This window comes from Corythoichthys intestinalis, chromosome 19 (assembly GCF_030265065.1).
Source record: "Corythoichthys intestinalis isolate RoL2023-P3 chromosome 19, ASM3026506v1, whole genome shotgun sequence".
Taxonomy (NCBI): Eukaryota; Metazoa; Chordata; class Actinopteri; order Syngnathiformes; family Syngnathidae; genus Corythoichthys; species Corythoichthys intestinalis.
In genome coordinates this window covers 40,234,142-40,262,050 of record NC_080413.1, presented here as the reverse complement: position 1 = coordinate 40,262,050, position 27,909 = coordinate 40,234,142, and the positions used below count along the sequence as shown (strand labels likewise).

Here is a 27,909-nt window from a genome sequence, read left to right as displayed (position 1 = left end):
ACCTTTGTATTTGAATGAGTATACTTTAATCCTGGGAAAAAACAACTACTTTTGGGACAGATCAAATTAGCAACTAAAATCAGTAGTGAATTGTAAAATGATAAGGGCTGTCCCAAACGACTAATTTCCTCCCGATTAGTCAGCCGACTATTTTTACGACTTTTTTGACTAATCTAATAATTTTTTTTTTTACTATTTTAATGATGAAATTTTTGTTGAAGCTTATTAATCCACAAAAAACATTTTGGAACACCTAAATTCTTTATTAACGTATAAATAAATAACAAATATCAATAATAAATCACAAACAATGAGGTCAAAACGACCGAACGGAAGGTCAGGCGGCCGTCCAGGATGCCAGATGCGGGACGCCCAAGCAGAGCAGTCTGGAGGACGCCCATGACGAGAAGTGCGCCGTGCAGCACCGCGCAGGCGAGGCCGGAGAAGCAGACGCTGAGAGAGGCGGCACGCGTTGCTCAGCAGCGGTCGAGACTTGGGACAAGCAGCACCACCCGGTCGAGGCTGCAGAGGAGGGCGACGGGTGCGGCGGTCGGAATCGACCGGTCGAGGCTGGAGACGAGGGCGACCGGCGCGGCGGTCGGAGTCGCCCGGTCGTGGACAAGGGCGACAGGCGAGACGAACCAGGTCGACCGGTCGTAGCAGGAGCGGGGGAAACGCCGAAACCGGAGCGACGTCATCGTTGTCCAAAGGCGGTGGAAGAGGAGAGATGTCGGGGGCGGCGTTCGCAGGCGCTGCAACCTCGGAGACTTCCGGAGGCGCCAGCACAGCAGTAAGGCTAGCGGCGATGGCCAGCGGCGTAGGCTGAGGACTGACCTCGGAGACTCCCGGAGGCGCTGGAGCGAGGTCAGTGGCGGCGGCGTCCAGCGGCACCAGTAGAGGGGCGACCTCGGAGACTTCCAAAGGCGCAGGTGCTGGAGAGACGCAGGCACAGGAATGACGTCGTGAGGAAGGCCAAGACCAGGGCCGGACGGGATGCCCTCGAGTAGACCAGGGGCGGACGGGGCGCTGTCGAGTAGGCCCGAGGAGGACGGGGCGTCGTCGAGTAGGCCCGAGGCGGACGGGGCGTCGTCGAGTAGGCCCGAGGCGGACGGGGCGTCGTCGAGTAGGCCCGAGGCGGACGGGGCGTCGTCGAGTAGGCCGCAGGTGGACGGGGCGTCGTCGAGTAGGCCGCAGCCGGACGGGGCGTGGTCGAGTAGGCCGCAGGCGGACGGGGCGTGGTCGAGTAGGCCGCAGGCGGACGGGGCGTGGTCGAGTAGGCCGCAGGCGGACGGGGCGTGGTCGAGTAGGCCGCAGGCGGACGGGGCGTCGTCGAGTAGGCCGCAGGCTGGCGCACTGTCGTCGAGTAGGCCGCAGGCCGGCGCAATGGCGCCGCAGCCAGGAAAGCCAGGGACGGGCGCAGCGGCGTCGACGGAGAGCGGCGACGGAGCCGAGGCGAGCGAGAGCGGGGCCGGAGGAGAGACAGCAACGTCGGCGTCGGGAAGTGCCAGAGCGGAGGCGCGCGGCGGTGGCATGGGTACCGGGACAGAAGTACGGCTGCGAGGAACCGGGGCGGAAGTGCCGCCATCTTTGGCGGGAACCTCGGGCAGCAGGGCTCTCGAGGCGGGCACCCTGGGCGCCTCTGAAGTCGATTCGTACGACGGTTCAAAAAGTCTGAGGAGGTGCGCCTTGAGCCCCGTGTACTTGCCCACTTTCGGCGGATAAACCACGAAGCGCTGTGCTCTAACCGCCGTTGAGTACCCGAGCGCGGCCACCACGTGGTAGAAGCGCATGGTGTCGTCGGAAACACCACGGAGGATGAACTGCTCCTCCGCGTTAGCGAACCACGCGGCCGCGGAAGACTCGGTAAACATTGCTAGCTTGAGAAAGCTAGAATCCGCCATTGCTCAAAAGTGTTCGAAAATGCCTCTGAGACTTCAGCGAGGCTCGTCGGGGTCACCAGTGAAGCGGTTTGCAATGTTAAGAGTCTTTATTGCTCAATTGCTGTGTCCAGCTCTGTAACTCTCCTGCACTCTGTGAACTCTCGTGCATTCTCTCTTATGAACCGGAACGCGCGCGGCTCTTTATGGTGTCTAGTCATGTGACTGTGACGCAGCCGGTAACGCGCTCGGCCAGACACACAATTAGGGTGGGTGAATTATGTCCAACAAAGAGTTACCACAATATATATATAGACATATATATATATATATATATATATATATTATTATTATTTTTTTTTTTTTTTAAATTACATTATGTATGTCCAGGATATATGCATATATTTTCCCCAAGTAGGAGCTTCCATGATCCTAATAAATTGAATAATAATTTTAAAAAATATTATATAATTATATTATATACAGTATATATTAATTATTTTACTAAATAAAAATGCACGTTGATACGACACAAATAAAGGCAACTTCCATTTTTTTAAAAAAAATCATGAGAAAGTTGTATGGACTTACAATCCGCTAGCTTGTTGTTTCTAGTCTTCGGAAATTACACTTTGGTGACAGCGTTTCAAGTGTTCGTTCATAGCCGACGTGCCACCGTGGTATGCGAGCTCAGCTTAGCAAAGAGTACACACAGTGGCACCCTCCATATTTTCTTTGAAATAATTCCAGGCTCTGGCTATTCTGGTCCGCTTTTTTGGCTTTATCCCGCTTTCACGTGTTACCAATTCTGCCCTTTTTGGTAATTGCCAGTGTTTTCAACTCCTCGCCGTAGTGAGGAGTGAACCTGCGATTCATTGGCTCGTTGCCATCGGTTCGTCCGATTTCCTCCTCAGGAAGGCGGCGGCGTGCATAAAAACACCAAGAGGCGTCAGATGGCTCTTTATGGATACTTTGATTGACCAAAACAAAAACACGGGGGATGCCAACTCCACGCTACCCGCGCACTTTCCCAACTTCCCACTTCCCCAACGCCCACTTTCTTCCTCTTTGCTCAATCTGACAATGCCGGTCACATTGAAATAACAGCGGCCCCCTTGGGGGTGCCAGTAACAACTGCTTGCATCACCAGCGCCCGCAATTCTAAACTTTATCCGCATGTGATTTTTTTTTTTTTTTTTTTTAAACCCGTCATTACCCATCGACGGTATGTTTTGCCCGTCGACGCATTTACGTCATCGAGGACTAGGGATGGGAATTGATAGGATTTTTACGATTCCGATTCCATTATCGATATTGCTTAACGATTCGATTCTTTATCGATTCTCTTATAGATTCTAATTTGGGGAAAAAGAAGAACAAACGTTTTGATTGGCATCGAGTTTGTTTAATCAGAACTCACAACCTTACAAACTCACAACGAGATCAAAAGAGGCCCAAAGCCTCAATGTTAACTGTGGCAATAAGTGGCAAATACACAAGAATGTGTAACATTTTACTGAAACATTTATCTAATAGAAATAAAAAATATTGGTATATATTGGCAGATAGGTTGTTGTTCTGCCTTTGGCAATATGTGTTAAAGCAGGGGTCCCCAAACTTTTTCCTGTGAGGGCCACATAAGTTTTCCCTTCTCTGATAAGGGGCCGGGGTCAGTTTGTAACAGAAAAAGTGTGACGATTGCAGAAGTGCATAAATGTAAAAAATTTTTGTTTTTCAGAAAGCCACAATCAAATAACCCTTTCTGGATTCTTCACGGAATGAAAGTAAATAAAATAAAAATAATAATATAATAATAATAATTAATAATAAAAACACTATTAATTAAATAGATAATAACCAAATAACCCTCTCTGAATTCTTCAAGGAAAAAGGGTAGGAAATAAATAACACGATTGAGAAAAAAAAAAAAAATCAAAATGGCCGGACCAAATGTGGAGGCGGGCCGTATTTGGGCCGCGGGCCGCAGTTTGGGCACCCGAAGAAATGCCGCATCCAAGCGAGTGAGCGAGCGAAGTGAGAGAGGGAAACACTTCTACAAGCCTACGTTCTTTGTTCATGTTAATATCTACAGAGGCAACGCCTGTATGTATCATCTTTTGTGTTGTTGTTGTTGTGTTTCCACTCGCGATCGGACACTTAAATCCAGTTGTGTAGTGGTTTGAACGATGTGCTAATGCTAGCGAACGAATGCTAACCATACTGTTATTAGCAGCTAATCATCGCTGATTTACGTTGATGCAAACCTGTTTGTTATTGGGGACGAAATTGATTTGTTTCATTTCTATTCTTAGTTTCACTCTTCAAGTGATGGTTGAATAAAGTCAGCAAATTATACCAACGTCTTCTACATCGTCATTTGGGAATTTAGCTCGCTGTATAGCCAGAACTGAGCCTTAGCCTCTCTGTGAGGACAGCGCAGTCGTATTCCCTCCCGATGCAGTTATCTCCACCTTGCAATGACTGCAAGTCGCTTTGTTGTAATTTTTCCTCGTGAAGTGAAGACACACTTTCGAGCGTTTCAACCTACGTGCTGTCATTGTTATGTTTATGGCTGCAATGCTCGTGCTTACCCGTCGTAACCTTTCATTTTCACACTCTTTCCTGGTGAAGTGTAGTCAAACTTTGGAGCGAGTGGTTCTTGGCGCCATGCTAGTTTGATGCGTCTGGACAACAAGACACGTCACGACGCAATACGCGTCTTTAGGAATCGTTAAAGGGATCGTTAAGGCTTTTTCATTGTGATGCCGAGGCCTCGAAACACTCGGAACCGGTTCCGAATTGGAATCGGATTTCGATTCCCATCCCTATCGAGGACGTCGACAACGTCAACTAGTCGGGACAGCTCTAAAAATGATTCATAATAGTGTGTTTGGAAAGCACTTTTGGTGATGTGTTTCATGTTCCACTTACATATTCAGCTGTGCTGTTTGAGTGGCCTTTCGGACTAAAGTTGTTCTACCCACCAAGGCCTCTTGCTCATTCAACGAGATAGTGGGCTGATACATCTGGCAAAAGTACTGCACCTACAAGTGAGGAAAAAAAATGTGTTTTTATTCATGGATAGATCATGATATGTACCGTATTTTCAGCACTATCAGGCGCACCGGATTATAAGGCGCACCTTCAATGAATTACATATTTTAAAACTTTTTCCATATATAAGGCGCACCGCATTATAAGGTGCATATAATAAACGCTGCAGTAGAGGCTGGGCTTATTTTATGCATCCATTAGATGGTGCTAAAGGGAATGTCAACAAAACAGCAACACAACAGCAAGGTAAAACATGTAGTGCAACATTTGTATCACATAGTGGAGGGGAACTTTTTTCATTTCCACAGTCACCCTTTTTGTGTTAGATGGGTTATAATTTTCCCGCTGTTTTGCAATGTATGCACTGTATTTGACCAGAGCATGTATAAAGGCCAAAAATGCCTATGACTATACCTGCTGCTTATGTTGAATTTTCAAATATAAAACTATTTATTCAAATTTGGGGGGGAATTTTTTGTCTTTTTGGTTCCAAAATGTTGATTTATAATTGGTCATTGAAGGAAACAACAGTTTGGACATGAAGTTAAATGTTCATATTCACAATATGACCAACCTTGTTCAACTGTAAACACACAAATGTAGGAGCCATTTCTGGGTCTTTACACAAAAACACAAATGGAAATGAAACGCCGTTTTACATATCCCAGCATGAACCGCGCCCTACTTCTTTGGGGGAAAGTGGGGTCGGTGGATGTGTGTGTGTGCATGTATGAATACAAACATGGCAAGCAAGAAAGATTTTGTATATTATGATGGAGAGTGTTATTTGTGGTTTTCTTATTATAATGGTGCAATTTTGTAAGCCCATTTCGGCTCAATATTGATTTATATATAAGGCACCCCGAATCATAAGGCGCACTGTCGGCTTTTGAGAAAATTTAAGGCTTTTAGGTGCGCCTTATAGTGCAGAAAATACGGTACATACCCTGTGTGCACAATTATTAGGTAGGTGTCATTCCTGAAGATTAATTTTGTTACTGTCTGACCACATTGCTATTGGTCAATCCAAAATGTTAAACCCTCAAACATCAAAATATAAGTGAAGCTTTGGCTTTTTAAAAAGAAAACATCTACAGTACGTACACATTATTAGGCAACTATTTTCGGGCAGAATTATTATATTACAGTGAAAAAAAAAATCATTTCATTTCATATTTTTCCACTCGTTGAAGTGACAATAAATTTTTTTTACAGAGCTTCAAAATTACTCTTATCCATAGACTCCACATATTGACGGGAAACATGGCCGATTGATAGGGGGCCTATCTCTGTCAAAGCTGACGAGTGGAGGAACGCTGACACAGACTGTCTCTAAAGGACTGTGGATTTTATTGGAAGATATTGATCATGCACCACTCGAGGTGGTAAGTTAAAAATCCTGAAATGTATGTAATGAACAGCCTTTTTTAATAACAGGTACCTCACAGGAATGACTAGATTTTAACCCTCAATTGTTAATTGTTTTAACATGATCTTTTCATAGCTCAACACTGTAGAAATGACACTTTTTCATGATGTAAAGTAATCACTGTACACTGCAGCAGCTGCAAAATTGAATTCACCATTGGCTGAGGTAAAAAAACTGCGATACTGCCGTGTCCATTACTCAATGAAAGTATTTATTTAAAATGTAACCAGAACTTCTTTTCACTCAACATATGGAATATACACACTAAACATCTGAAAACAATTTTACAATATGTTTTCAAAAATCTAGAACATGCAAGCCTGAAAATTATAAATGCCTAGGGAAACAGATTTAAAATAAATTAGAAGTACCATATTTTCCACACTAATAGTTTCCATTTTTATAGGATTTTTTTAAACAATATCCAGGACACAACGATCTTTCATAGACTTCATAATATATTCACAGGTCATGGGGCCAATCTCCATCAAAGCTGACCAAGTGGAAACACAGACTATGAGCTTTTTACGTTGAAAATTCTTGTGAATAAATGCTTAAATCCCTGAATTCTTTATAGATATGGACGTAAAACAGTCTCGATTCTTTGTTAAAAGCCAAAAAACGGACAGTTAGCGTTTATTTTACATAAATATGTCGAATGTGCTGCTAATCTTTAAGCCACTGTAGCGCCGCCTTATCGCTACAAAGAGCTTTTTACGTTGAAAATTCTTTTGAATGAATGCTTAAATCCCTGAATTCTCCATACACATGAACGCAAAACAGTCTTGATTCTTGGTTAAAAGCAAAAAAACGGGCAGTTAGCATTTATTTTACGTAAATATTGCGAATTATGACGCCAATGCCGTAGCGGTGAATTTTTCCCATTGATTTTTTTCACAGCGTTTCAAAATGCATGCATGGTAAGAAAAATATCATAATTACCTTGAATCCTCGAACAAATCACTCCCTTTCTGTTATTATGTGGTACAGCTTTCATACTATTTCAACCTAAATCCGGCGTTGGATCACTACATGTGAGAATAACTGCGACCGGCTTCGACCGACTGAAGCGGAGTGTGAGACAACGGCCCCCTACTTGAAGGCATGGCGCAGTGTCTGGGGAATGTGTCCCATAAATATCATTATGAAGTCTATGTCTTATCGTTATCATTATTACCATTTCTGAAAATTTAACATACAGTATATAACCTCAACGGTCAGGCAATGTTCATATTGTGTCAGGGGTAGTCTGCGCAAATGCACCTTGCAGGAGCATGCCGTTTATAAACACACCTTGAACGTAGTGCGGACAGGTGTAAAATATTGTCCTAATACAAGGCAAAAAAAAAAAAAAAATTATCCCTCATAGTGTCTCCAAAGACACATTTTTAGCTCGCTATCGAGTAGTCATACTCATAACTGTCTACCTATATATTTCAAATTTTAAGCTATTTACCTTTTATTCAATTTCTGCTTTATTTATATTTACGATTTCAAGTATTTTTTTTTATTCCATTGATGATTTAATGTGATTTTTATATATAATTTAATTTTGTTTCAATTGTCTTGTTTTTTTTCTCCTTTTGATTGAATGTGATTTTTACAAATCATTTTATCTCATCTCGTGAACCTTTACGTTAAGCACTTTGAATTGCCTTGTGTTGAATTGTAAGATACAAATATTTTCGTTATAGCATCGTTGACGAAAACAACAATGGTTAAAATGATAATAATTCCAATGACCAATATAAATCCACTTGGTTTTCCCATAGTCAGATGCTGCCGCAAGGTCTCAACTCTGAAGGTGAGATCTCCGAGGTGTGGTTTATATTACCTTTTCTTTGGAGATATTGAGCTTGCTTCCGATTTTCTCAGCCATCTGCAGTTGCCTTTCAGGGTGAGACATCATTGCTGTAAAGCAATCAAGAGCCTTATAGAAAAGATGGGAAAAAAACACTGCTCAGATTTATGGTGATTACAAGGACATTCGATTGTTTATCTGTTTTTCTAGACTCCATGATTGTCCCCACAGGTTAAGTCTTAAAATACATTTTCCCTTCTTGTTAATTGTGCTAGTATGATACACAGTACAGGTAGTTCCTGGGTTACGACTTTCGTGATTTCGACGCCGGAGTCTCGTCCGCCATTTTGGCTCCAGTGCATTATTGTACTTCACAGAATCTTATTTTTTTACTTTATTTTATTAAAGTAAAACAAAAGATTGTTCTGCCTTTTGGCGAAATGTGTATTTGATTATAATACTTATTTTTGTTTTGTGTCGCATGCTTTTTATATTTTTGGCGCACAAAGCATAGAGGAGCTAGTGCTCCAGCACGCGAGGAAGAGCGCATGTACACACAAAGAGAAAAATATTTGCACAAACGTAGAAGAGTGCATTTGCTCCCACGAAGATGTCGCACAGCCGAGTGAGCGAGCGGGGAAAGATTACAGCTTAGCTTGCTGTCTAGCTAGGACAGTACAATGATGTATAATATGTTTTTGGGTTGTTATTTTGCAATTCAGTTGGTATTTAGGGAAACTTAAAGGGTTAAATTTGATTCACGAGGAACGTCGCCAGCGTAAGAACAGAACACATTCGTAACCCGGGAACTACCTGTATAACCTATGATAACAAAAACTCCTTGCCTCTTGAAACACATGATGTGACGTAGAAGTGCTGTTGAAGTTCACGCTGATCCTCTCGCACAATTTCAGCAAATCTCTAGAGAATGATGAAGACACACAAATTTCCATTATGCAATCCGTAAAATGATGACATAGATTGGTCACATTTGTATAATCACAGAGGGTGTTGAAAAAAATCGATTTGAGATATATTGCGATATTACATCACGCAATTCTCCTGTCAATTCATAATCCATCTGTATTACCGATGTCATGATCGCATATTTTTGCACCAGTTTGATTCTGCCGATACAGGATCCCGATTACTTTTTTGTAATTTGAAATAAAATATCTAAACATGTTACTATCCCACTGTGCTGCCTTCATAATGTGAATTATTTTAAAATAAGAATAATGTAGATAAATGCTTGTCTTTATTAAATGCTAATTTGAAAGTCCACTCAAATCCACTCACGATGCTGAGAACAGCCTCTTTCTTACACAATGATTTGCCACAGCGCACTTATGTAAGTTTAACGATGATTAACACATTTGTGCCTTTGATCGTCGAGCTACCAAGCTTTCTGGGCAAGATCAATGCTACAAACTTGTTAACTTTAAGTACGTTTGGCTGCACTGCTTAGCAGAAGGGAGGGTGTGCGTTGTTTGAGCATGAAGCAGAAAAACATACTTTTTTAATTAAAAACCCAATCCTTTCACCCGAATCCGACCTTCTGAAAAATGGCGGGATTGGCCCGATTTCTGATCACGTGATCGGATCGGGGCATTCCTAATCTCTATCGATCATCAAGCATGTTTTTGGTCTTCTAGCTCTGTGGTAGTTGGAATACCTGGATGCTCAAGGTAAATTTTTCACCAGCCATTTTTTTAAATAACTGTTCATTATTATCATGCTATAAATCCTTTAAGATGCCCCCCCCCATATTTAGAATCCTGCATTTAAACAGGTTTGGATTATCGGCTCGTCCGATTATCGGTGCCGATATTTGGAAATTTGACATATATTGGTATATCGGTATCGGCCTACATAAAAAAAATAAAAAATAAATAAATAATCAATTTAAAACTGGGTTAAATATTTGTTATTTCTATGATTAGTTTGTCCATTAGTCATGACAGGTTTTTATATTCGTGGTTACATATTTTCTATGGATTATTTTCAGAGAGCTATTTATTTAACCTTTTATTCAACTTTATAAGAGGTTTCTGAGTCTAGGAAAGTCATGGCACCTCTGGAGCTATTATTTTCTATTTGTGTGATTTAATAAATATGGTTTAGTCATTCCAATGAAATTCAGCGTTTTCAGTATATATATATATATATATATATATATATATTTTTTTTTTTACATCAAGTTCTACATTTTTACTGCAAATTCATATCGGCTCCAAAAATCAAATAGCGGCACCTCTAACTACTAATAATCGGTATCGGTCTGGAAAAGCCCATAACGGTCGATCTCTAGTTTGGACTAAGCCTGAACGATATACCGTTTAAACGTCACCTAAGCGATGTGCGCATGTGCAATAGTCCCATCGCAAGGACGTGCGAAAGTTTTTTTTTTTTTTTAATCCCACAAACTTCAAGTATTCGCACAGCCTCCCTCCCTTCCTCTCCCAACTCTTTGTGCCTTAGTCACTGTGGCACTGGCTTATTAAAGTTAAAGATGTTGACAGATGGTTGTCTTTGATCTTGCCAGAGAAGCCGACTTCACATGCGCCTCATACGTCAATCATCGTTTAACTTGTTAAATAGTTGCTGCGCAAGGAAGCGCGCGCTGGAATGAATGTGTGTGTGTCGAGACGTTCGAGGCAGCCGGACATGTAATGTCGTGGCAATAAACACTAGAAGTGATCTTGAGGAATTCGTAATTTCTACATGTCACTCCAGGATTCGCAGCCAAGGTAGGTAAACAGAAGCATTTAATAAAGCCAAGCTTTTTTCTACTACAGCAGTTTATTCTTTTTTAAAAATGATTCGGTGGGACAGTAATGTTTAAGACTGATCATAATTATTACATTTGAAGTGCTTAAAAAACATTTATTAAAATATATAAATAATATATACATTTTTTAAATCACACTCTGGGGGGAAAAAGTGTAAAAACATGTCTTATATGTATCTCTTTCCTATGGTAAATCTGAATAAATACATTGAACACATACACACACACACACACACACACACACACACAACGGTTTTTCACTTATCGCGGCGGATTCTGGTCCCCACTAACCACGAAAAACAAGGGTCACGGTGAATCATCCAAAGTCTTTCCAAACAACTATTCAAGTCATCTAGCGAAAATTTCTTTAAAAAAAAAATATATATATATATATATTTTTTAATAACGCAATATAATATCGCAACATATCGCAAACTCCCCCAAAAAATCGCAACAATAGTTTTCAGGCCAATATCGTTCAGGCCTAGTTTAGACTAAAGCAGGTTTGCACTATAAAAGAGAAAATGGTATCGAAAAAGCCATATGTTTTTCAAACATAAAACACAAACATGTTGCGTGCTGGATGAGGTTTCAAAAATAAATGTAAATGTACTTCAATGTCCATTTTGAATTTTTTCAAAAGTGATATACAAATATCGCAATAATCGTCTTAAAGTGTAGTATCGAGATTAATCGGGATCAAATCGTAATGCCAGATATGAGGCAATACACAGCCCCAATAATGACTAAATATAAAATGTTCAATTCCTGGCAAAGTTCCCTCTGACGCGGGGCTTTGAACCAAGGCCCAAAACCAATTTTTTTTTTTCTGAAGCACTGCCTCGGAGCTTGCTTCAAATCACATGACTAATGACTTAAGAGCCACTTCACTGGTTCATTCAGACTGAATCAATGAAGTGGTTTGCTCCATTGGGCGGGGCTTTGAAGGACTGGCGGGTGTCGGACTAGTTTAAAATGGATAAAACCGTGCGATGCCTATGTGGTCAATACCTTTCCAATTGATTTGAACAGCATTCGTACTGCCTGAGACGGTTTGTTTTTATTAGTGCTGCAATGATTAATCAATTAACTCTAGTAATTTGATTAGAAGAAAGCTTCGAATCAAATTTAGCTGATTCGAGGACTTGTTTAATTACAGTGGCGATGTAATGGTTGGTTTTGAAAGTGTTAGCATTTAGTTTTATTGATTTGGCTGGATACACTGCCCTCCAGTGGCAACACTCAACAGGACATAACTCATTTAACATGGCTGAATCCAGCTGCTCCCTGTTAAAACCAACATATGTTAAGTTTTTGTTTGAGCAATGTTTTTTAAATTCATTCGTAAATTTAATAGGCATACTTTTTGTGTTTGAAACTAGCGGACTCTTGCTATGCAAGTTAGTCAATTGTTTTTTTTGTTTTACAGTGATCCCTTGTTTTCCATGGTTATTGATCATCGAAAATCCACAAAGTAGAGGCGGAGCTTATTTACATTAAAAAATATAGAATGTTTTCTTTTTGGGGGGTGTTCAATGTATTTATTTAGATTGAACTCATTGAGAAAGGAGGACTTATCTTTTATTGCGGTTTGAGGCATACCTTAAGGACAGTTCTCTCCCCTCCAGCGGATTGGGGCTCTCCTCAGACACGTAGTGCAGATTTTCGTTGATGCTTTGGGGGCATGATGGGTCCAAATGCCGCTCCCCAGTAAGGTGGCAGAATATATCCAATAGACGATCTGTCACAATTTTCAGTACTGGATACTTGCTAATAACCACCTACATGCAGAGAATGGACAAGATCAAATCACAACAGTCATTCAGAGCTGCACCTGCCTTGACAGAACTTTAAACAGAAATATTTTTATAACATCAATGTATTTGTAAAACTTTTCTTGGCATTTAGTAAATACTGCTGGTGTCAGGTAATGTTCTTGCCTCTCCGAAACATTTTTTTGGAAACCCAAATGCCATTAACATAGGATAGTAAAAGACAGCAGACCAATAATTGTTTAAAAATATAGAAGTGAACAGATTTAGCCATTGAAGGTTTCAGGAAGATACAAGCAATTTGTGGAATGTTCAATCAATTCAGAGCCAGTAGCGGGACTTAAGTATGAAAGATTATCCATCCCAAATCATGTAGAGTCTTACCAGTACTGTAAGGCTGCAACAACTAATCAATTCAAATTAATAAATTAGTTGGCAACTAATCTAATAATCGATTTTTGCCGGCAGCTATGGGCAGTCCTGTCTGGGTCCTTGTTTGTGTTGTCTAACTAAATACTGATTAGCAAGCGCCAGTGATAAGACTGAAAGAGAGTGAGTTAACTGATGCAACAGTTGCTGCTGCTGTTGGGTTGCTGAATCAATATTACGGAGTGTGGATAGTTACATTGTCTTTTCTGTTGTTAGATCCAGTGCATCTCTGTGAGAGATGAGTAAATGAAGCCAGTTGTATTGTTTGTATACTTTGTTGATGAGATTTTACTACGTAGCACAGAGCTTTGAGACAGTTAGCGATGATACTAATATTTGCCTTAAGTGTCCGTTTGTATTGTGTTTTGGAGAAGCAAAACACAATACAATAACGAACTCAATAGCAAACAACTCAATAGCACTTGAGTTATTGTTGGATAGTAAAGTTGTCTCATTACTTTTTTTTTTTTTTTTTTTAATAAAGAAACCACACACATAATTATAATAATAATATAGTTATATTCATATAACAGGTTATAGCAGGGGTGTCCAAACCGGCCCTCAAGAGTCACTGTGGTTTTTGTTCCTACCAATCAAGCAGACAGTTTAACCAATTATTTTTCGCTAAAACAAGCAGCACCTGACTGCAATCAACTGATTACACTTGGAAGACACCAGATTGGTGAAAAGGTTCTATAGACCCTACTCACATGACGTCACAACCACGCCTCCGCGCCATATTGTCCGTCAGCTCGTCAGATTTAAGCATTACCGCTACGTAAATTCCTCCTATTATGGCGTGTTTTTCTGCTCGTTAACATTAATAATCAAAATGGTGAAGGCGTGTGTGGCGGTTGGTTGCAATAACAGAGAAGACAGACGGAGAGACTTGAAGTTTTACCGTATTCCGAGAGACCCGGAGAGGAGAGTGAGATGGACTGCTGCAATTCGACGAGAAAACTGGGCACCAAACGATCACTACAGATTATGTAGTAGTCATTTTATATCTGGTAAGATGCATTTAATATGTATTTAGAGGGTTTTGGGCTGACAACCACAATTAAAATCATTGCGAGGCTAATCGCCGACAACATACGGTTTCAAATTCAAGATGCTTATTTCTTCCACCATCATTATTTTTTGAATAATATTTAGCTGGTACCAAGTGAAAGAAGTTATACAGGTGTGTCCAAACCTTTTGCAAAGGGGGCCAGATTTGGTGTGGTAAAAATGCGGGGTGCTACCTTGGCTGATTTACATAGAACAATATATTTAAACAAATTTTAGCAAGCCCCTTCTGTGTGCCACATTTGCTTTATAATTTTTTTAATTCATAATTTCAACAATCTTGTTTTTGTGGCGTTCTCTTTCGACACTCGGGCTCTTGCGAAATACTGCTGCTGTGAAATTAAACTAGCTTCAAGTTGCTATAATTTCTCGCTGCGTATCTTCCCTGTAGTGTTGTGTACATGTCAGCGTGTCTTGTTTGGTAATATTGCGTCACATCGAACTCTTTGAAAACAGCGACTGTCTCTTTGCAAATGAGGCAGACACAGTTGTTGCGTGTTTTATTGAAGAAATAGCCCAATAGCCACCTATCCTTGAAGCGTCGGCCATCGCAGTCAACTTTTTTTTTATTGATTGTCGCCATTTTAGAAAATTGGAAGTAAAGGGTCACACAGGGTAATGTTGCTTAGAGTGCTGCTCTTAAAGTTTTTCAAAGTTTCGTGAGAATAGGCTGATTTTGTGTGGACAAGATAGTTGTAGATATCAGGGTAGCAGATGTCAGGCCGAGAGGGCGAAGACAGCGGGTCGAAAAATATTGATTTAGGCATCAAATATGGATCTGGCGAATGGATAGACTGAAGCTTTTCCACATAACGCCTTTTATGCAACGCATCCCATGAGATTACAGCGTCTGAAAGCACCGGGGCTTCCATGAATTGCACTATAAATTGCACGACAAATTGAAACCATTGAGAATACGGATAAACACTGACGGACAATATGGCGGCCGGATACAGCGACACGTCATTCTGTGACGTTGGTGAGTAGGGTCTATTTCATTCCTTCTGACTGCCAAAGGGCGGTGCTTAGCACCTTGATATCTACGTGTGCGCAGCACAAAGGTCGAGAATAAAATACTAACAAAGTCACGCCATTGGACGTGACCTGGGTGACGTCAGAGGTCGATAAGAGCCCCGCTCACCTAGCACTAGTTCCTTTTCTACATTCTCGCATCGGCGAAGGTCGTATTACCGTGTTTATACCGCGCTCACCAGAAGCCTCGAAACCAACTTGGTTGGAGCTACGTGGATTACATCCTCCAGAGGCTGCGAGCTGCGGCTGTACTATCGATTTCTTCACGCTCTGGATTATCTTCAGTTACATATTTTCTGTGAGTGTTTTCCGCTCCGGACACTATTGATTGTATTGTTGTGAGTATATTTCACTCTGATACGCTAATGTAGCACCGCGGCTATTTCCACCAATCCTGCGGGCCCGCACTGGCTAATGTGTCGCCGCGGCTGTTTCTTCCGAACCGGGTTATTGAGTAGGCTGTGAGTGTTTCCCGCTCCACGCCATTTTTGTTTGTTGTGCCGTGAGTGTTTTACTTGCTCTTTGCATTTATACAATGGGAGTGTGTGAGTGTATTTTCACTCCGCTCCTCCTCCAGCTGTAACCGAGTGGCTTGTTTGCTTCGAGCCTCATTACTGTGGACTGGTCCTCAAGTGTTGTTCGCTCTGGGAACCTCGTGCTTTGCTGACTCGCTCCAGAGTTCGTGAGTAGGGCTCGCACTGTGTGTAGGCATGTCGGGACCGCTCGTGAACGCGTGTGCTCGCTGTTTAGCCCACCTGAGCCCAGAAGACGGACACACTTTATGCCCGTTATGTATAGGCGTTGGGCATTTAAGAAAGGCGCTCACCGAGGAAGCGTGTCTTAACTGTGTCTGCATCCCGTTGTAAGAAAGGTCCGCTAGACTGGCTATGGTGGAAAATGAAATTTCTCACGGTGCGTTGGCGTCGAGCCCAAAAAAGACGACCGAGCGCCATAAGAAGCAGCATGTTGAGGCCACCTCATCAAAGAAGGCTTGTGATACCGACCACATGCTATCTGCTAAGGTTGACACTTTGGCCTCTGAGTTCGCTCAGATCATTACTTCTGAATTTCCAGCCAGGGGGCGATGTGTGTGCAAACACAGGTGTCATTGAAAGCGTGCCTGAGCAGGAGCACTGCAGTGTAGTTGGCCACCTGGAAGAGGACGTTGTGGCCATAGCAGCAAGTGACTTGCTTTTTAGGACCGGAAATATAACCTATAGTGGAGACCTTGACATCGGGGCTTCTCCATGCCCCTCGGTAGCAGACTCTGACACATCCGAGTCCCTACCTTTAGAATCTAGTCCTGGTTTGTCTTTCATAAAGCAAACTGTCCAATTAGTCCTTTCACAACTGGGTATTGAGACACTACCAGCTGAGAATTCGGTTTCTAGTGCTTTCTTTAAGACCGCTCAAAAACCACAATTCTGTGTGCCTGCATCGCAACCCTTTATCAAACAGCTTCAGCTTTGCTGGACAGATCCTAAGTCGTCCACCCACTTGTCACAAGACTGTAGGGCACTCAGCTCTATGCATGATGCGGCTCAATATGGGTTAAACAAAATGCCGTCGGTGGAGAGCATTGTCGCGAGCCTGATAGTGGACCCAGCAGATGCTGCCCGCGCAGAGGCAAGATGCCCGCGCCCACAGTGCCGGGTGACTGATGATCTCCTTACCAAGGCCTATGATGTTGCGGCTCGGATTGGCCGCTTGGGTAATACATTTTCCCACCTTGCCCTGGCCCTTTCACAGTCATTGAGGGTTGCAGGTGTCAATGAAAGTTTACAGAACCTGAGCGATGCTTCCCTCCAGACGTTTGCATATATGTCCAGAGAACTTGGCAGACTCATGTCGACACTTACTGTGACCAGACGCCAAGTATGGTTGGCACAGTCTCCTCTGACTGAGTTGTGTAGGGGTGCGCTTCGCACTCTACCTGTTGTTCCGGGTCAAGTGTTTGGCCCAGCAGCCCAACAAACCCTTGAGGGAGCTGTGGAAGCCAACAAGTCCCGGCAACAGTTTGTTGACCTGCAACGAGCTTCCAGGCCCCCCACAGACGTGCTCCTACTTATCACTCTGCAACCAGGGCTCCACCTGCGCCGAGAACTGCACGTCCATTTTCTGCGGATGGACATTCCTCTCAACGGCCTGTTTTTCGGGAGCCGGCAGGAAGATCCCCAAGAGCCGACCGATTTCACAGTTTTTCAACACACTCGCCCCTCCAAGCCCTCTACCGCTAGTAGGGGCAAGAACGGTAGAGTTTGACTACCATTGCCAGGGCCTCAGCAGTTTTACCAAACACCATCTCAAACACTGTGTCGCCCTTGTTCCAGACCCATGGGTCATTTCAACTCTGTTCAGAGGTTACACTATTCAGTTCAAGCGTCGTCCCCCAAAGTTCAATGGGGTGAAGACAACAGTTTTGACAGATCCAGGGAAACGTATGGCCCTCAGAAAAGAGATCGTAGAACTCTTACAGAAGGAAGCTATAGAGTTGGTTCCCAGTTCAAACCTGTTGAAAGGGTTTTATTCAATTTATTTTCTTGTTCAGAAGAAGGACGGCGGATTTCGCCCTATCCTCGACCTGAGATCACTAAATTGTTACCTCAAGTGTCTAAAATTTCACATGCTTCGCACGACGGACGTTCTACAATCAATCACTCAAGGAGACTGGTTTACGAGTGTGGATTTAAAGGACGCCTATTTTCACGTGCCAGTGGTACCACACCACAGGCCATTCCTTCGCTTTGCCTTCGAAGGAAAAGCATACCAATACAGAGTGCTGCCATTTGGCCTCTCTCTTGCTCCCCGGACATTTACAACATGCTTGGCTGCAGCGCTGGCCCCCCCTGCAGAGCCACGGCCTCAGAATTCTTCCTTACTTGGACGATTGGCTTGTGTGTTCACAGACTCGGGAACAAGCTCTCAGCCACACCACACTGCTGTTGGACCATGTAAAGCAACTAGGTCTCGAGGTAAACCTTTCAAAAAGTAATTTGATTCCCAGCCAACATGTGATTTTCATTGGCATGAGCTTAAACTCCTTCACTATGACCGCCTCTCCGTCGCCACAAAGGGTGGACGACGTTCTCCGAACGGTCACGCGTGTCAGACACAGTGCGAGACTGTCATACGGGACTGTCCTCCAGTTGTTGGGGAAACTGACTGCACTATCAATTGTGGTGCCATTGGGGCTTTTATTTTTGCGCTGGTTACAGATTTGGATGAACAGTTTGGGATTGGATCCCAAGCGACATCAACGCAGACTTGTGAATCTCTCAGGATGTTGTCATCGACTTCTAAGGCCCTGGATGGACAGGCAGTTCATATGGCAAAGGTGTCACGTTAGGTTCACTTCCTTGCGCAGAGAAGTGGTTGTAACGGATGCGTCACTTTCAGGCTGGGGTGCAGTGTGGAACCACAGGACGATCAGGGGTGTTTGGTCCCAACTGGAGAGACTTTGTCACATAAATGTATTGGAGCTTCGTGCTGTTCGACTCGGTCTCAAGCATTTTCTCCCTGCGCTGAGTGGAAAGCATTTTCTGGTTCGGTCGGACAATACGTCCACTGTCTACTATATAAACCACCAAGGGGGGACCAGATCTCCTCTCTCACTGGCGGAGGCTCAAAAGCTTCTCCTGTGGGCTTTTCCACACCTTCTGAGTCTCAGAGTAGTCCATCTTCCGGGGGTGCAGAACTGTGCAGCAGACTTACTCTACAGACAGAAACCACGGCCTGGGGAGTGGAGGTTGAACCCTGCTGTGGTTCAGGAGATATGGGGGAGGTTCGGTGTTGCAGAGGTGGACCTCTTCGCTTCAGAAGCAACCACTCATTGTCAACTGTGGTTTTCCCTTGCGGAACCGAACAGTCCACTAGGTCAGGATGCCCTAGCACACTCATAGCCAGACTGTCTCCTGTATGCGTTTCCGCCTCTTCCTCTCTTAATGGTGACTCTGCACAGGATCAGCCAGAGCAATCACAGGGTGTTGTTGGTCGCTCCGTTCTGGCCAGGAAGAATGTGGTTTCCGTTGATTCTCAAACATCTCAATGAAGATCCTTGGCCTCTACCCCAGAGAATGGACCTGTTGTCCCAGTTGGAGGGGAGCATCTGGCACCCCCACCCGGAGCGTCTTCACCTGTACCTGTGGCCTCTTAAGGGCCGGATTTCCTATTAGAGTCCTGTACAGAGGCGGTTGTACAAACTGTACTTGATGCACGTGCAACATCCACGAGGGCACTTTACAGTAACAGGTGGAGACTGTTCAATAAATGGTGTAAGGATCACAATGTGGATCCTGTGCGCTGCTCTGTGCCAATATTACTCAGCTATTTACAAGGACTTCTTGATAAGGGACTTTCTGTGTCAACCTTAAAAGTGTACGTGGCTGCGATATCCACCCACCATGTTTTGGTGGATGGCCGATCAGTGGGCTCTCATTCCCTGGTGTGTCGGTTTTTGAAGGGTGCCCTTCGTCAACAGCCTCCCAGATTACCACGCGTCCCCACGTGGGACCTCCCATTAGTCCTGGAGGGTTTGTGTTCAACCCCTTTTGAGCCTTTGAATGGGGCTGACCTTAAGTGGGTGACAGTGAAAACTGCGTTCCTCCTCGCAATTACTTCAGCAAAGCAAGTGAGTGAATTGCATGCTTTATCAATTTCTCTGAACTGTTTAAGGTGGAATCCTGACGGTTCTGGGGTTACATTATGGCCCAATCAGAGTTTTTTACCGAAGAGACTTTCAGCCTTTCACAATAACCAGCCAGTTACCCTGGCTGTGTTTAACGATGTGAGTGGACCTGATGGACATTTGCAAAGTTTGCTATGTCCTGTTCGTATGCTGAAGCACTATATTAGCGTGACTGCATGCACTCGTAAAACGGATGCTCTTTTTGTATGTTTTGGTGACAAAACTAAAGGCTGCACAGTCTCGAAGCAACGACTGTCACATTGGGTTGTCGAAGCTATTCTACAGGCCTATGAATCCAAAGGTCTTCAGCCTCCTAAAGTCACGTGCCATTCCACAAGGAAGATGGCAACTTCCTGGGCGGCACTGAGAGGTGTTCCACTGGATGACATCTGTTCCGCAGCAACGTGGGCATCGTCTTGTACGTTTGCCCGCTTCTACAGAGTGAATGTGGCAGCTCCTCACCCGGTGGCTTCAGTAGTGCTTTCGGCTTCCTCTCACCGAGACTGATCCTCGGTATGTGTGGTGTCTTCGTGACAATGTTGGTATAAAGTCATCCAGGTGCTATGCACCACCCTCTGGCGGTCAGAAGGAATGAAATAGAACGAGAGTTACATCTGTGACTAAGGTTCTATGAATTCCGGATGACCGCCAGAGCTGCCTGTCACTCAGACTCCCTGCGAGTACATTCCGAAAAGGAACTAGTGCTGGGTGAGCGGGGCTCTTATTGACCTCTGACGTCAACCAGGTCACGTCCAATGGCGTGACTTTGTTGGTATTTTATTCTCGACCTTTGTGCTGCGCACACGTAGATATCCAGGTGCTAAGCACCGCCCTCTGGCGGTCATCCGGAATTCATAGAACCTTAGTTACAGAAGTAACTCTCGTTTCGTCTTGTTTGTTGGAAGGAAATCCAGCACCCACTGCAGACCTATGTTGAATAGTTTGCACATCCCTGGCTTAGAGTCTCCTTTCAACACAAACTCAAACTGTAAATTTTCATACGAGAGTGTGCTTTGCAATTTCTTTATCAAACAATTCAAATCCAAACTGATTCATTACAGTCTGCCTCCTCCTTATTAGGGCCTGAGGACTAAGCGTGCGAAGGCTCTATTGTAATGCAAATGTTTTTGTTTTTTTTTCATGGCAAATAATAATGGCCAATTTGAAGGTCTGAACATGCTCGAAAACTCACCAAAATTTGCACATACATGCAGCTTTGCGTAAATTTCGATAATTTAGCAACGTTTCAAAAAAAAAAAAAGCAATATAATGGCTCAGTGGCGCCCCCTTGAATGTTTAAGAAAAGGCCTCTTCTTTGATGTTTTTTTCAACGTAGAGCGATGAAATTTGGGGAGTCGATACATTGTGCATAACTGCTTCAAAAAGTCTATTGCACCCATATTCCAAACCCAACAGGAAATCGAGTATTTTGGATTGAATGTTGAAAAACATGCCATTTTAGTCGAAAACCAGTGAGCACATTTGAGACCCTTGCGCCGAGGCAGTAAGTTGAATCCTCTCGAAATTGGCGAGACTGTTCAGGAGACATACGAGATGTTAGGTTATAAAAACAATGAGTTTTCATTCATGGGCCTGACCTTGGCAGGGTACCAAAGTCGAGTGTTCTTTGGCAACGCGCCAATTCAGTAATTGACGAATAACTTCCTGATACAATGTACACTTTTTTTTTTATATCTGGCATGCATGTGAGGTGTCCAAACTTGAACAGGACTGCATTGAAATATTACACATTAGGCCTGGCGCCCCCTAGTGGGAACAGGAAACGCATGAAAAATATTGAGGTTTCGTTGGAGTAGAGGGGTCCAAACAGGAAAGTGAAAAAACAGTAGTCATTTTGTCTTACCACAAATTTCCAAGTCATAACTAGGCAGATATAGCACACATCTGCGACAGCATCCCGTGCTTGTTAATACTCATGACCTGAAGGGTCGTGTAGGGGTCATTTGCATCAAACCTACAGTGCCAACTAGTGGCCACAGAAAGGATTTTTCAAAAAGGTCTCTCCTATTAGGTTTTTTCAACGTAGAACCATGACATTCGGGGAGTCGGTGCCTTATACAAAACTTCTCCAAAAAGTCTCATACACCCATATTTCAAACCCAACAGGAATTCGGGTATTCTGGATTGAGCCCAATTTCATGCATGTTAGGTTCTCATTAGATGATTAGAGCGGGGGGACTTGCCAACACCCCGACCTGCATGCCCTCAGAATTTGCGTGAAGTCCGAGTTGCACCAAACTGCGAGGGCCCGTTCAGTACTGCTTGCAGGGCTAGTTTGATTTTGTTGTTTAGTTTGTTTAAAGAAAATAAATGAGTCATTCTCACCATTTGTATCAGTGTTTTGCCCACAAGAAAAACGATGCCAATCAGAAGCACTTTTTAAATTTTTATTTGAATGAACAGGTCTTCTTTAATTAATCATCCGATTAAACTATTACAAAAAATAATCGTTAGTTGACGCCCTACAATACTGTGTAACTTCAAAGCTACACAAAGTGTTTCGACAAAATCTACAGATTCAGTTACTGATGGTGCACTATCAGGAGCAACTGGGGGTTGAATATCAATATCACTCAAGATCATTTGGACATTGTCACAGGGGCTCAGAATCTTACCCAAAATATTCAATATTGTAACACTCCATCAAAAATAAATCAAGCAACGGACTCACATAGGCAAAACCAATGAATATAAAAATGTTTAAATATTTTTTGCAATCCAATTACTGTTTTTTTCCGCACTATAAGACGCATTTGAAAACTTTTCATATATATGGCGAACTGCATTCTAATGCACAGTAATGGTAGTTGGGGTTGCATTATGCATCTACTAGATGAAGCTGAGTTAAACGGAATATAATGCAATGATTAACTAGTATTATCCATGTACTGTATACAGTGCTGGCCAAAAGTATTGGCACCCCTGCAATTCTGTCAAATAATGCTAAATTTCTCCCAGAAAATGATTGCAATTACAATTGCTTTGGTAGTAATATCTTCATTTATTTGGCTGCCAATGAAAAAACACAAAAAAGAATGAAAAAAAAAAAACTCATTACCATTTTACACAAAATTCCAAAAATGGGCCTGATAAAAGTATTGGCACCCTTAGCATAATACTTGGTAGCACAACCTTTAGACAAAATAACTGCGAACAACCGCTTACGGTATCAATCAATGAGTTTCTTACAAAACTCTGCTGGAATTTTAGGCCATTCTTCTGGCCAACTGCTCCAGGTGTCTGAGATATGAAGGGTGTGTTCTCCAAACTGCCATTTTCAGATCCCTACACAGGCATTCTATGTGATTCAGGTCTGGACTCATTGCTGGGCACTTTAGAAGTCTACAGTGCTTTCTCTCAAACCATTTTCTAGTGCTTTTTGAAGTGTGTTTTGGGTCATTGTCCTGCTGGAAGACCCATGTCCTCTGAAGGAGACCCAGCTTTCTCGGACTGGGCCCCTACATTATGGTGCAAAATTTGTTGGTAGTCTTCAGACTTCATAATGCCATGCACACAGTCAAGCAGTCCAGTGCCAGAGGCAGCAAAGCAACCCCAAAACATCAGGGAACCTCCACCATGTTTGATTATGGGGACCGTGCTCTTCTCTTTGAAGGTCTCGTTTTTTTTCCTGTAAACTCTATGTTGATGCCTTTTCCCAAAAAGCTCTACTTTTGTCTCATCTGGCCAGAGAACATTCTTCCAAAACGTGTTTGGCTTTCTCAGGTAAGTTTTGTCAAACTCCAGCCTGGCTTTTTTATGTTTCTGGGTCAGAAGTGGGGTCTTCATACCATAGAGTCCCTTTTCAATCAGACGCCAACGGATAGTACAGGTTGACACCGTTGTACCCTCGGACACTTGAACTTGTTTGAATGTTAGTCAAGGTTCTTTATCCACCATCCGCACAATCTTCGTTTAAATCCCCCGTCAATTTTTCTTTTCCGTCCACATCTAGAGAGGGTTAGCCACAGTGCCATGGGCTTTACACTTATTGATGACACTACGCACGGTAGACACAGGAACATTCAGGTCTTTGGAGATGGACTTGTACCCTTGAGATTGCCCATGCTTTCTCACAATTTTGCTTCTCAAGTCCTCATACAGTTCTTTGGTCTTCTTTCTTTTCTCCATGCTCCATAAGGTACACACAAGGACACAGGACAAAGGCTGGCTGTTCGTAACAGGTGCTGTTAATTAAACAAATTAGAAAAGCATCACATGATTTTTCAAAGGGTGCCAATACTTCTGTCCAGCCTATTTTTGGAGTTTTGTGTAAAATGATAATGATTAAAAAAAATTCATTCTGTTTTGTGTTTTTTCATTGCAAACAAAATAAATGAAGATTTTACGACCAAAGCATTTGTAATTGCAATCATTTTCTGGGAACAAATTGAGCATTATCTGACAGAATTGCAGGGTTGCCAATACTTTTGCCGGCACTGTAAGGCGCATTGGATTATAAGGTGCACTATTGGCTTTTGAGAAAATTGAAGGCTTTTAGTTTTTAACGCTCCATATTTCATCTAAAACACCTACCGTCTTCAATTCTTTCCTTGTCATGTAACCAATCTCTACCTTGGTCCAGTACTTATCGAGCAAAGCTGCATTGGAGTTTTGGGGTTTAAACCGACAGCCACCACTGTAATTGATCCTGTAAAAAAACAAACAAATAAAACAAAAATAACTGACTATTTCAAATTTAAAAAGCAGTGCTCCGGACTGATTCTAAATGGGGGCATTTCACCCCTAAAATTTGACACGACACAAGTACATTTTTCATCTACTTCCACCTGTGCAAGTATGACTTTTACAAATTAAAGAAGAAAAAACATTATTGAATGTCTTTGTGGCTGACAAACTCCTACTACACACTTAATCCTAATTGTTAGCGGCAATGGACAATGGAACAACTCAAGTAGGATACCATCAGTGGCCCCAAGCAGATCAATAACACTGCTCTCCCTGGAAAACTGAAGCGCTGGTGTTTTCAGTTAGGACTGCTGCTTATATAGGATTTGAGACGCACAAATTACTACACTATTATAAAATAAAGTTATTAATACAATTGGTGTAAATCACGTAGATATAAATTCATTATCAACTAGGGGTGGGAACCTCTTGGTACCTCACAATATGATTTGCGATACAAAACTCACAATAACGATCTCACGATATGGCGACACAATGATTATCGATATATTGACCAGGAAATCATTGTAGGTTATTCTACAAAACAACTAGTGAACAGAAAAATAAGCTTCAAGTCTTCATCCTTGTGCTGTAAATTGATCTCTAGCAAACATCAAATCCATTCGAATTGGAAGGGTGGCAGCAAATAAACCCCTCCCACTTCAAACGGGCCCCTCCCACTTCTATGGCCGTCAGGAACAGCCAGGCAAGGAGGTAATTTTGGGCCATTTCAGTTCAGTAACTGTTGATTTTCAGTCACTTCCAATTGATTTGGGGGCATTTTTTTGGTTACTGACCCAGAAATGAAGAGGCAGTGACTGAAAACTCAACAGAAAGTGACCTGTAAATGCCCTAGAATGAAGAGAAGGTGACCTGTAAATGCCCTGAAAATGTGAAAGACACTGTGAAAGCTATGGTTTCGAATGAACGAATTTTCTTTCGCCCTTTCCAGTCCTAATGGATTGGGTGTTGAGCGTCATAAATGGCAGCTATAGAGTTAACCGAGACAATATTATGGTGGAAGATTTTGGTAACAACTTGTTGGTTCCTTTTATTTTTTTTTTAAACATCGGCACCGTTTTAAAACAATATCTCGATTCTTGGCATGAGCGAATCGATAACCTTTTAGGATGCAAAGTATCACGATACATCACCATTTCAATATTTTGTCATGCTCCTATTGTCAACACAGTAGGATTAATAATGTCATCAATACCTTCTTGTCGCGAAGAACTGAAATCCAGGAGAAATGTCAATGCAATCCCCCCGTCCTGGAATCGTTAATGTTTTATTCTCCATTAACGGAATGAGCACAGATATCTTAAAAAAACAAAACAAAAAGCAATAGTTAGCGTACATCAAGACTAGCTGGAAAGAGCGTGGCGTCCTGGATATTATTAAATGAATGTTTCCCATAAAAATGCGATGAATAGTCAAGAGCGACTTCATCGTCTGGAAAATATGGTACTTCTACTTTATTTCAAATCTGTTTCCCTATAAATTTATAATTTTCAAGTTTGCATGTTCTAAATATTTTGAAAACGTACTGTAAAACTGCTTTCAGATGTTAAGTCTGTATATTCCATGTGTTGAATGAAAGGAAAACAACACAGTATCAGTTACATTTTAAATAAATAATATCATTGAGTCAGGTCCACGGCTATATCGCAGTTTTGGTGAATTCAATTTTGCAGCCAGTGCAATGTACAGTGACTACATCATGAAAAACAGTGTTGGGCTATGAAAAGATCATGTTAAAACAATTTACGATTGAGGGTGAAAATCTAGTCATTCCTGTGAGGTAATTGTTATTAAAAAAGGCTATTCATTATATAAATTTCAGGATATTTAACTGACCACATCGAGTGGTGCATGATCAATGTCTTCCAATAAAATCCACAGTCCTTTAGAGACAGCCCGTGTCAGCGTTCCTGGTTGCCAAATGAACTTTCCTGGTATATCGGTGCAACGGTACATCCCAAGCAGCATCTGAAAAATGGACAACATTGAGAAACTGAATTATTATCATCATCATTAATTATTATTTTATCATTGGGCCTTCTTGCAAAACAACTGCATTGATAAAGTTAAGCATCAAATAATATGATTGCTAGTGTAAGGACACTAGAATCGGAAGGGGCCCCGATATGGCACTGAAATGCAGGCATCGGCATCAGGAATACTAATGCATCGATATGATGCAATGTGTGGATTTCGAGATGATTCTCCTTCCTAAGATGGTTGCTTATTCCAAACAAGAGGTCGATTTTTATTTTTTGATAGCCCTATATATCGGCTTGCTGTTAAACAGAACAATTGCAAGAATGGCGCGCTTTGAATTAAGCGGTACAATATACATATTTTTATTTCATCTGTGTTTGACTGTACCAAGATCTGTTGTCATAACTTACAATGTCCCGATCCGATCACGTGATCGGAAATCGGGCCGATCGCACCATTCTTCAGAGGATCAAAATCGGGTGAAAAGGATAGGGTTTTTAATTTAAAATAATATATTTATGTTTTCCTGCTTTATGCTCTTACAGCGCCAGAGCCACCCTCCTGCTAAGCAGTACAACCACACTGTTTCTGTTGGTCACCAGTGCAGCTGGCATTTGGTACTTAAAGATAACGATGATTGAAAGGTTTCTAGCTTAGATCTATACAAAGAACCCTCGGTCGCTCTACAATCAAAGGCACAGATGTATCCGAACTCACCTTTTCAAAATATTGCACAGGAAATTTTCTAGTAATTCTTAAAGGTACTTTAAAAAAGTCTTACCTTACTGTCTGTTTGATCCCCAAGCTGGACCTTTAGAATTTTTCTAGTCTTTGTATGACCAGTAACACCGGCCATAAACTCCACCAGAGATGTTTTGCCACATCCAATAGGTCCCTCAAGGAGTACTGGTTTCTGTGAAGCCACAGCCAATGCCAATCTTTTCAGATTGAGGCAGGTAGAGTCGACTAGAACAATGTCCCTTTCAGGTACCTGCAAAAAACATTCAAAATTTCTGGATCAAAAAACAATAGGCGCAACAATTAAACATTCACCTACTATAAAATTCATTGCCTCATTCATTGATTCATTGACCCTTTTGTAACACACCACACACATCATACTCCACAGGAGAGCTCTGGCAAAGGGCAGTGGGACAGGCGGCTGGGTAGAAATTCCATTCTGCGGTCCCACTGCCCCATGTCAAGCTCTCCTATTTTAATGCATACATTGCACTACCCTCCCCTCACAATCCCATCACGGTGC

The 27,909-nt window shown here is 42.4% G+C and overlaps 1 protein-coding gene across 2 annotated transcripts in view; it reads right to left on the bottom strand.

Moving 5' to 3' along the window:
* The window catches only part of mdn1 (midasin AAA ATPase 1), a 218,421-nt gene that overhangs the window by 169,857 nt on the left and 20,655 nt on the right, over positions 1-27,909 (bottom strand). For both annotated transcript variants that reach the window (XM_057822299.1, XM_057822300.1), the window contains exons 6-13: positions 27,427-27,636; positions 26,502-26,633; positions 25,861-25,964; positions 24,492-24,606; positions 12,555-12,733; positions 9,007-9,082; positions 8,195-8,290; positions 4,809-4,921 (exon numbers count right to left, since the gene is read on the bottom strand). In XM_057822299.1, coding sequence (XP_057678282.1) covers positions 4,809-4,921; positions 8,195-8,290; positions 9,007-9,082; positions 12,555-12,733; positions 24,492-24,606; positions 25,861-25,964; positions 26,502-26,633; positions 27,427-27,636 — 1,025 coding nt within the window. The remainder of the gene's footprint in view (positions 1-4,808; positions 4,922-8,194; positions 8,291-9,006; positions 9,083-12,554; positions 12,734-24,491; positions 24,607-25,860; positions 25,965-26,501; positions 26,634-27,426; positions 27,637-27,909) is intronic.